Genomic DNA, 11,264 nt, shown 5'->3' with positions numbered 1-11,264 from the left:
CCAAGGGCCATTTGGATACTTATAAAATCCTTCAGGGGCCATAAAAAAATTAGCCTGCCCCAGTCAGTAGTTATGCCCCCAGTCACTTGTTATGCCCGATTAGATTTGCACCCAGTCAGTTGTTATGCCCCATTAGATATGCCCACTGTCAGTTGTTTTGGCCCATTAGATATGCCCCCATCAGTTATGCCCCCTGTAGTTATGCCCCATTAGATATGCCCCCTGTACTTATGCCCCATTAAAATATGTCCCCTAGTAGCGCCGCTTACACATACACACATTAAAAGAAAAAAAACCACACCACAATGCTCACCAGCCCTGCTCCTGCTTCCGGACCACTGCCCTCCCTCTCCTCGTAACTATGGGAGAGATGTCATGACGTCTCTCCCATAGCACAGCACAGCCACACATGTACACTGCCTGAGCCAGAAGCTGGAGCTCAGAAGTAAGCTTCTGCGTCCGGCTGCTGCTGAGGAGCGGGCGCCCGCTGGTGGTAAAATCTCAGCGGGCACACGGCATCTCCTCTCGTTTAGGTGAGCCTGGCCGGGCCAGATCAAGTGGCTTCTAGGGCCTTATACGGCCCTCGGGCCTGAGGTTCTCCACCCCTGCTTTAGAGAGTAATTTTACCTCTGAACAAGATATCCAAAGTTCAGTCAAGGATTCAGGAGCTGCTACACAGTGAAAAGGAATCCATTCACGCAGCAATGCGTGTGATGGGATTGATGGTGTCAACATCCGACATGGTGGAGTATGCACAGTTCCACTCGAGGCCTCTGCAGCATCTGATCCTTGCCAAATGGAATGGGTTGCATCAAATGATTAAAATGCATACTATGGTTCTTACAATGGAAGTAAGGAGGTAATTAGCCTGGTGGTTACAGACATCTTATCTGGACAAGGGGAGAGCCTTTTGGATATCATATTGGGAAATTCTGTCAACGGATGCCAGTCTCCAGGGCTGGGGAGCAGTGTCAGGAAGGTCCCCCCCCACCCCCCCACGGGCAATGGACCTAGGAAGAAGGTTGCCTGCCAATAAATATATTGAAACTTTGGGCCATATACATGGCACTGATTCAGGTAAAGGACATCTTTCAGGGGGAAACCAGTTCAGATCCACTCGGATAATGCAATGGCAGTAACTGTTATGACTACTAAGCTTCTGTGTGTACACATGCAGGAGGAACCTGAAATGAGGTCAGGTGAAGCCAGGTGAAAATTAAACAAGGTTTATTGCAGTGAAAGAACCAGAAAGATATCAGCATACAGAGAATGGATCCTTGATAAACATGGAACAGAATGCAATATTCCCAGATAATAGTAATGGCTTGATATTTAACAGGGAGTATGATTATGCTTGAATTTAGATACAGTCCAGATTAATTGTAGAGGTGAAAATGAACATGAAGAAATCCAGGTTTAAACAAAGCAGAGGGAAAATAACATACCAAAATAAAGTAACCAGGCTGGGGTGGAAACAGACTGCAAATAATAATTCAGGAATGCAGATATTGCTCCAGCAGGGCAAGAAGTTTCATAACAAGGCATAGGTGAAACCAGGCTCCAGGAAATGTCTGAGATGCAGGTATGGCAGAAGCAGGACAGGATAACTGGAGAGAGCCTAGTCACAATCCACATGGAACCACAATGATCTGCACTTGAATGCTGGCGAGCTGGAGCTAAATAGCAGCACAAGGTGTTGGCCACAGCTGCTCACAATCAGGTAATCAACCTGCAGGGACAGAGTGTGCAACTGCCATTCAGACCTAAGGCAGCAAGTGAGAGCCCTAGAGTCAGGAATGAGATAATGCAAGGCAACACAAACACACAGACATTCCTAACAGTAACGTGCCTCAACCATCAAGGAGGAACTCGCAGCCAAAAATCTATGAAGGAGGTAAGTCACACACTAAGGTGGGCAGAACTTCATCATCCAACCTTGTCCGCAGTGTTCATTCTGGGAGTCCTAAATTGGGAAGTGGATTTTCTCAGTTGACATGCTATTCAGGCAAGCAAATGGGCTCTACACCCAGAGGTCTTCCAGACCTTAGTCAATAGGTGGGGGATGCCAGAGATAGATCTCATGGAATCCCGTCAGAACAAAGTTCTCACGAACGGGTCAACAACAAAGGATCCCAGAGCGAACTTTGTGGATGCCCTGTTGGTGAGATGGGACTTTCAGCTGGCCTATGTGTTTCATCCAATCACCTTATTACCCACGATGGTGAGAAAGATAAAGCAAGGAAGGGGCACCGTGATACTAATAGCTCCGGCTTGGCCCAGAAGACATTGGTACACAGATCTGCAGGGGATGTCGATGGATGCTCCATTCGTACTTCCTCAATGTCCAGATCTAATGATGCAGGGTCCTTGTTATATCACAGACATCTTTATCGACTGTCTTTGACGGCGTGGCTCTTGAGACCTTTATACTGAAGTCAAGAGGATTCTCACAACAGGTAATTCAAACGATGCTCAGAGCAGGAAAACCCTCCTCAGCTCGAATTTATCACCGAAATATGGCAAGCCTATATTCAATGGTGCAGTGAACGGAAAGTTGACCCTAGGTCTTTCAGAGTTGCCAGGGTCTTAACATTCCTTCAGGCAGGAATGGATAAAGGTTTAAATGTGGCTTCCTTGAGAGTGCAAGTGTCAGCATTGACTGTATGGTTCCAAAAGAAAATTGCCAACATACAGGATGTGTGCACTTTTTTCCAGGGAATGCTGCGCATTCAACCTCCTTGTGTTCCTTCTACAGTGCCTTGGGACTTAAGTTTAGTCCTAAAGTCCCTTCAAGTTGTCCCATTTGAACCACTTAATAGAGTGGATCTTAAATGGTTGACAGCTAAAGTTCTCTTTCTACTGACTATGGCATCAGCTAGAAGACTGTCAGATTTAGGAACATTGTTATGTCGTCCCCCATTTCTGATTTTTTTATCCAGATAGAGCGGTTCTCAGAACTAAATCTGGGTATCTTTCTAAGGTGGTATCTAAATTCCACCTTAATAAAGAAATTGTAGTCCCAACTTTCCTGCAACTGGGCCTTTCTGCGGGAGATGCATCACTGGATGTGGCCCATGCCTTAAGGATCTATGTTGCTTGTACCAGAGCCACCAGAAAGACAGATTCTCTCTTCGTTCTCTACGGATTTCACGAGAGGATGGCCTGCTGATAAGCACACACTGGCAAGGTGGCTTCGGATGACTATTTCAGAAGCATACTCTCGTGCTCATCTCCCTGTTCCGGCTAATGTCTCTGCTCACTCTACACGTAAGGTAGGTTCTTCATGGGGAGCACAACATCGTGCTTCAGCAGAACAGATATGTAAGGCAGCCACATGGTCTTCCATTAACACATTCATTAGACATTATGCCATGGATACCTTTGCCTCTCCAGACGCTGAATTCGGGTGAAGGATTCTCCTGTTCAATCAGGAGCATCCCCACCACTAAATTGCTTTGGGAAATCCCAATGTTATCTTGTGAATAACCTATGGACCCTGCCGGAGAAATATACGTTATGGTATGAACTTATCGTTGATGACGGTATTTCTCCTAAGTCCACAGGGATCCCACCCTGATTTGAGGATCCTTTTACTCACTAACCTCTTCCTTCTTGTACGGAAGGGTGTGCATGTGTGTTCTTCTCACCTGATTAGGGCTATGATGCTCCTGCCTTGAGCTTTGGTAAAACAACTTATTTGCCCGAGCAAGGAAGCGGGGATATATGGACGGGCCCGTTGCATGCTGGGAGGCTGAAAAGCTTTGACCGATTGGTGCAAATCCGCTGTTGCTTCATCATATCCCATTGTATCCTGTGGAACCTATGGACTTAGGAGAAATACTGCTATCAAGGGTAAGTTCTTACCATAACGTTGTCACGATCCGGGTATCTGGATGCCATTACTTGCCTTTTAGATGTCTCCTGAGGCTGGCTCAGCGTTCCAGGGCCGGATCTCATCTGTGTTACTGATGTCCACACTCTGCATCTCCCTCCTGTCACTCTGAGACGCTGTCACAGCGGAACCATGTTTGATCTCTGAATGGCGTCTTTCACCCTCCGCGGACTCCGCCGCCGTTCTTGTGTTTCCATATACAGGTTTGTCATCCTGCCTCAGCCTCCGCTGTCATCCATATGTTCCAGTGTACAAGTTCAGTCTGGTGTTTCCTGTCCTCCGCGGCCGGCGCCGCCATTACTGCTGAATCTCCACATGGTTTTCCAAACTAACTTTCCCTCCAAGTGCTAACATGGGTGTAGCCATGTTGGTTTCAGTCACATGCCTCAGTCTCCACCAATCCGCTGCGCTGTTGAATCTGCATAATTGTTTAGCCAATGCCTGCCTTGCTGCAGGTATAAGTATCCTGTGTCTGAACCAGGAAATCGTCAGTGCTTTGGTTGTCACACCTAGTTCCAGTCTCTCTCTCCTGTGGTTGTTTCTCCAGGTTTGTAGCTCCTGTCTCCAGCCTCCACTAAGAGACCCGCACCTGCTTCCCATCTTGCGGTGCAGCCTGACTCTGCAGTCCTCCGTGATTGTTCCAGTTTCCAGCTACAAAACCATCTGCTTCCAGCGGTCAGCTTTCAGCAGTATCCAGTCTTCTTAAAGTGCCGGTGTTGTTCCAGCGGATTCCTACCTACCAGCGGTATCCACAAACCATCGGTATCCACCTTTCATCTCTTCTTATATCCACGCTCCCTAGCATCATTCCACTACCTGGCTGATTCCATTCAGCATCCACTCCGTGTTTCCACCATCTGGCTGGTTCCATCCAGCATCCACAGCAGTCTGCTCAAACTACAGTGTTACCAGCTCCACCTGTTACACCTGCTGGCGTGTTCCTCGGCTACCCTCACTACTACAGACAGGCCTGGTAAGGACATTTCATCACTGGGACTTTAACACCTGTTCCTCATCCTACCAGTGCTCTGTGGCTCCTGCCAAGTTCTTAGTGATCCAGGAACTGTACCATTTCTTCACTGCTTATTCTCATCATTTACTGCTGTGTTAATACGGAGTTTTGTTAATAAACTTTTATTTGACTTTTTAACCTTGGTTGTCATGGTCACACCTTCGGGTAATCCTTCTACACAACAACACTTACATGTCCAGGGGTCTGATTAAACCTCCCAGGGTCAACTTTATCTCAGCCCCTACAACTGAGGCTTCCTCCTGTCAGCCTAGACCCTCAGTCGTGACAAACGTATATTTCTTCTGGCAATTGCTTCAGCTATAAGAGTATCCAATTTAGGGGCACTGTCGTGTCATCACCCATTTCTGGTATTCCATCCAGATCGGTTCTCCGAACCAAGTCTGGATATCTTCCTATGGTGGTCTCAAAGTTCCACCTTATTGAAGAAATAGTAGTTCCTGCCTTTCAATCACCGGATATCTCTGTGGATGATGCATCATTAGACGTAGTTCGTGCACAAGGGATCAACGTGGATCAGTGCTATCAGAAGAACAGACTCTCTCTTTGTTCTATACGGTTTTCACAATAGGGGATGGCCTGCCAATAAGCAAACATTGGCTAGATGGCTTCAGATGACTATCTCAGAAGCATAGTTTCAAGCTGATCTCCCTATCCCGCTTGTCTCTGCCCAATTGGTACATTCAGGAAGTCCTTCATGGGCAGCCCACCATGGTGCCTCAGCTGAGCATCTCTGTAAGGCAGCCACATGGTCTTCCATAAACACATTTATTAGGCATTATGCCTTTGATACCTTTGCCTCTCAGGAAGCTGCGTTTGGATGTCAGAATAGCGTGAACAAACAGAAAGATACACAGCGCTTAAACATATATATGAATTGTCACATAATTCGAAATTTAATATCACAAAAACACACAATTTTAAAATTCATAAATGAATACAGAAGCAGTCTCTATAAAATAGACCAGTTGTGCAGGCCAGTATATAGAGTCTCGAAAGTATCACCATGAGATGAATTACCAACTGGACCGTTAATATGCACTTGAATCAAGCAATTTGTCTAAAAAGTAATCCAGCAGTTCCGTGTTCCAATATTCGGAATCCAGATGGGTATCCGCTCGTATGGCAACGGCAACTGATGTTAATGGAATCCTGGTCCATAGATAGTGAGCTGGAGTGTATGACATTAAAGTTGTCCTTCAGGTGTTGGGTGGAATAAATCTGGCCCAAGTCAGTTCTATACACTGGCAGGATCTTAAGGCTGACGCATTTCGCTGTTCCTGGCAGGTATATCAAGCTTTGGTCCCTCTGCTTCCTGGTTCCCTTCACCCCCAATGCCTGCTGTGCTGCCGATCAATGCTTATTGGTAAGCCCGGTAGTACTCTCCACCAAGGCTGATGACATTAGTAGAAATGTGCAAAAAGAGCCTCTGCCTTCTCTGTGGACCCCTAGATGCTGCAGAAAGTAGGCACCAAAAACTGAAGTTGAGATGGTCGCGATGTTCCGACCATTGATGTTAATACAGATGTTCCATATTTTTTTTTTTTTTTATAAAATCGTATTGGATCTATCGTAAGTAGGTGTTCTTAAGCTAATTTAGTCATAAAAACAACAATTTGAATGTTTTTTTGGAAAAAAATATTTGTCAGTTAAGGGGTTAATGGCTTCTCACCTGTGTGAATTCTCCTATGTCTTACAAGATTTGATTTCTGTGTAAAACATTTCCCACACTCAGTACACAGAAATGGTTTTTCCCCGGTATGACTTCTCTGATGTGTAACAAGATCTAATTTCTGTGTAAAACATTTCCCACACTCAGAACATAGAAATGGTTTCTCACCTGTGTGAATTCTCTGATGTCTAAAAAGATCTGATTTCTGTGTAAAACATTTCCCACACTCAGAACATGGCAATGATCTCTCACCTGTGTGACTTCTCTGATGTGTAACAAGATGTGATTTGTCTGTAAAACATTTCCCACACTCAGAGCATGCAAATGGTTTCTCACCTGTGTGATGTTTCTTATGTCTAACAAGATGTGAGTTATATGTAAACATTTTTCCACACTCAGAGCATGGATATGGCCTCTCACCTGTGTGAAGTTGCTTGTGTCTAAAAAGATGTGATATGCGTATAAAACACTTTCCGCATTCAGAACATGGAAATGGTTTCTCACCTGTGTGAGTTCTCTGATGTCTAACAAGATGTGATTTACGTGTAAAACATTTCCCACACTCAGAGCATGAAAATGGCTTCTCATCTGTCACAGCTGTGGTCTGTGTAAAACATTTGGAATCTACAGAATCTGGAAATATTTTATCTACTGTAAGAGCTATAATAGATGGGCCAATATCAGCATTATCAGGAGAACATTGGTCATGGTTAGAGGAATCAGGTGACGTATCCACACTGTGATCTACTGGATAAAGAATTGAGGTGAACGGGTTTTCTCCTGGAGAATCTTGTGTGATGTCATTATCTTCTATTTCACAGTCTGGAGATAAAATAAGATGATCCTCTGCGACATTCCTGTTACATCCATCTGATGGGAATAAATAGGATTTTAATAAGCTACCGGTAAATCCTTTTCTCATAGTCCGTAGAGGATGCTGGGGTCCAATTTAGTACCATGGGGTATAGACGTATCCACTAGGAGCCATGGGCACTTTAAGAGTTTAAGAGTGTGGGCTGGCTCCTCCCTCTATGCCCCACCTACCAGACTCAGTCTAGAAACTGTGCCCGAGGAGACAGACATACTTCGAGAGAAGGAAATACACAGATCGTGATAAAGGAAGGCCAAGCTAACCAACTTGGAACGATTCAGCAATGGCTGAACCAACAAACTGAACCAAGTAACAATGCAAGAATACGAAGCACTGGGCGGGCGCCCAGTATCCTCTACGGACTGTTGCCAGCAGCCTTCCTGTAGCCCAATTATTCTATTCAAACAAAAAAAAAACGAAGGAGACTCCTCAGGAGCTCCCCTAGCTGTGACCGGCTCCTTCGGCACATTTTCTAAACCGAGACTGGTAGGAGGGGCATAGAGGGAGGAGCCAGCCCACACTATCAAACTCTTAAAGTGCCAATGGCTCCTAGTGGACTCATCTATACCTCATGGTATTAAGTGGATCCCAGCATCCTCTAGCACGTAAGAGAAATATAAATATGGAAATATGAATACTTGCATTTTTTAATAGACACAACAGTGGGCAGGTCTGCAAAGTAAGAGCACGGCATTGTATACACAGGGCAGGATATCACACAGGTTTAATGAGGCATAACTATAAGGAAGGACGAGGCTGAGGCGTCTATACATCGTATAAATGAAAGTCTGTCTGTTTGTCTGATTGAGGTAAACTCAGAAATCACTGAACAAATTGTGATGCGGTTTTCAGCACTGTGCAGGTACTTTCCCCAGACTGGTGTTCGGCTATGTATTATCAAGATCAGTCATAAATGGGCTGTGGGCGGAAACTACATATAAAGGTGTGTTATAATAACAGAAACCCTCTAACATGATTGGACACAAAAGATCACGAGGACACAGGCATCAGTAACGTGACATCAGCGTGCAGGACAGGACAGGGCTGAGGGGTACAATATATACTGCACACAGGTACCCGGGTACAGGCATCAGTAACGTGACATCAGCGTGCAGGACAGGACAGGGCTGAGGGGTACAATATATACTGCACACAGGTACCCGGGTACAGGCATCAGTAACGTGACATCAGCGTGCAGAACAGGACAGGGCTGAGGGTACTATATATACTGCACACAGATACCCGGGTACAGGCATCAGTAACGTGACATCAGCGTGCAGGACAGGGCTGAGGTGTACTATATATACTGCACACAGGTACCCGGGTACAGACATCAGTAACGCGACATCAGCGTGCAGAACAGGACAGGGCTAAGGGTACTATATATACTGCACACAGGTACCCGGGTACAGGCATCAGTAACGTGACATCAGCGTGCAGGACAGGACAGGGCTGAGGGGTACAATATATACTGCACACAGGTACCCGGGTACAGGCATCAGTAACGTGACATCAGCGTGCAGAACAGGACAGGGCTGAGGGTACTATATATACTGCACACAGATACCCTGGTACAGGCATCAGTAACGTGACATCAGCGTGCAGGACAGGGCTGAGGTGTACTATATATACTGCACACAGGTACCCGGGTACAGACATCAGTAACGCGACATCAGCGTGCAGAACAGGACAGGGCTAAGGGTACTATATATACTGCACACAGGTACCCGGGTACAGGCATCAGTAACGTGACATCAGCGTGCAGGACAGGGCTGAGGTGTACTATATATACTGCACACAGGTACCCGGGTACAGACATCAGTAACGTGACATCAGCGTGCAGGACAGGACAGGGCTGAGGGGTACTATATATACTGCACACAGGTACCCGGGTACAGGCATCAGTAACGCGACATCAGCGTGCAGGACAGGACAGGACTGAGGGGTACTATATATACTGCACACAGGTACCCGGGTACAGGCATCAGTAACGTGACATCAGCGTGCAGGACAGGACAGGGCTGAGGGGTACTATATATACTGCACACAGGTACCCGGGTACAGGCATCAGTAACGTGACATCAGCGTGCAGGACAGGACAGGGCTGAGGGGTACTATATATACTACACACAGGTACCCGGGTACAGGCATCAGTAACGTGACATCAGCGTGCAGGACAGGACAGGGCTGAGGGGTACTATATATACTGCACACAGGTACCCGGGTACAGACATCAGTAACGTGACATCAGCGTGCAGGACAGGACAGGGCTGAGGGGTACTATATATACTGCACACAGGTACCCGGGTACAGGCATCAGTAACGTGACATCAGCGTGCAGGGCAGGACAGGGCTGAGGGGTACTATATATACTGCACACAGGTACCCGGGTACAGGCATCAGTAACGTGACATCAGCATGCAGGACAGGACAGGGCTGAGGGGTACTATATATACTGCACACACGTACCCGGGTACAGGCATCAGTAACGTGATATCAGCGTGCAGGACAGGGCTGAGGGGTACTATATATACTGCACACAGGTACCCGGGTACAGGCATCAGCAACGTGACATCAGCGTGCAGGACAGGACAGGACTGAGGGTACTATATATACTGCACACAGGTACCCGGGTACAGGCATCAGTAACGTGACATCAGCGTGCAGGACAGGACAGGGCTGAGGGGTACTATATATACTACACACAGGTACCCGGGTACAGGCATCAGCAACGTGATATCAGCGTGCAGGACAGGGATGAGGGTACTATATATACTGCACACAGGTACCCGGATACAGGCAGCAGTAACGTGACATCAGCGTGCAGGACAGGACTGAGGGGTACTAGATATACTGCACACAGGTACCCGGGTACAGACATCAGTAATGTGACATCAGCGTGCAGGACAGGGCTGAGGGGTACTATATATACTGCACACAGGTACCCGGGTACAGGCATCAGCAACGTGACATCAGCGTGCAGGACAGGACAGGACTGAGGGTACTATATATACTGCACACAGGTACCCGGGTACAGGCATCAGCAACGTGACATCAGCGTGCAGGACAGGACAGGGCTGAGGGGTACTATATATACTACACACAGGTACCCGGGTACAGGCATCAGTAACGTGACATCAGCGTGCAGGACAGGACAGGGCTGAGGGGTATTATATATACTGCACACAGGTACCCGGGTACAGGTATCAGTAACGTGACATCAGCGTGCAGGACAGGACAGGGCTGAGGGGTACTATATATACTGCACACAGGTACCCGGGTACAGGCATCAGTAACGTGACATCAGCGTGCAGGACAGGACAGGGCTGAGGGGTACTATATATACTACACACAGGTACCCGGGTACAGGCATCAGTAACGTGACATCAGCGTGCAGGACAGGACAGGACTGAGGGGTACTATATATACTACACACAGGTACCCGGGTACAGGCATCAGTAACGTGACATCAGCGTGCAGGACAGGACAGGACTGAGGGGTACTATATATACTGCACACAGGTACCCGGGTACAGGCATCAGTAACGTGACATCAGCGTGCAGGACAGGACAGGACTGAGGGGTACTATATATACTACACACAGGTACCCGGGTACAGGCATCAGTAACGTGACATCAGCGTGCAGGACAGGGCTGAGGGGTACTATATATACTGCACACAGGTACCCGGGTACAGGCATCAGTAACGTGACATCAGCGTGCAGGACAGGGCTGAGGGGTACTATATATACTGCACACAGGTACCCGGGAACAGGCATCAGTAACGTGACATCAGCGTG

The 11,264-nt window shown here is 47.1% G+C and overlaps 1 protein-coding gene across 1 annotated transcript in view; it reads right to left on the bottom strand.

Moving 5' to 3' along the window:
* Positions 1-1,210: 1,210 nt before the first annotated feature.
* LOC135057011 (oocyte zinc finger protein XlCOF6.1-like) overlaps positions 1,211-11,264 on the bottom strand; it is a 77,927-nt gene continuing 67,873 nt past the window's right edge. The window contains exon 4 of the mRNA XM_063962871.1: positions 1,211-7,464. Coding sequence (XP_063818941.1) covers positions 6,572-7,464 — 893 coding nt within the window. The 3' untranslated portion in view covers positions 1,211-6,571. The remainder of the gene's footprint in view (positions 7,465-11,264) is intronic.

The sequence above is a fragment of the Pseudophryne corroboree genome, chromosome 3 (genome assembly GCF_028390025.1).
Source record: "Pseudophryne corroboree isolate aPseCor3 chromosome 3, aPseCor3.hap2, whole genome shotgun sequence".
Taxonomy (NCBI): domain Eukaryota; kingdom Metazoa; phylum Chordata; class Amphibia; order Anura; family Myobatrachidae; genus Pseudophryne; species Pseudophryne corroboree.
This window is presented reverse-complemented; position numbering and strand designations above follow the sequence as displayed.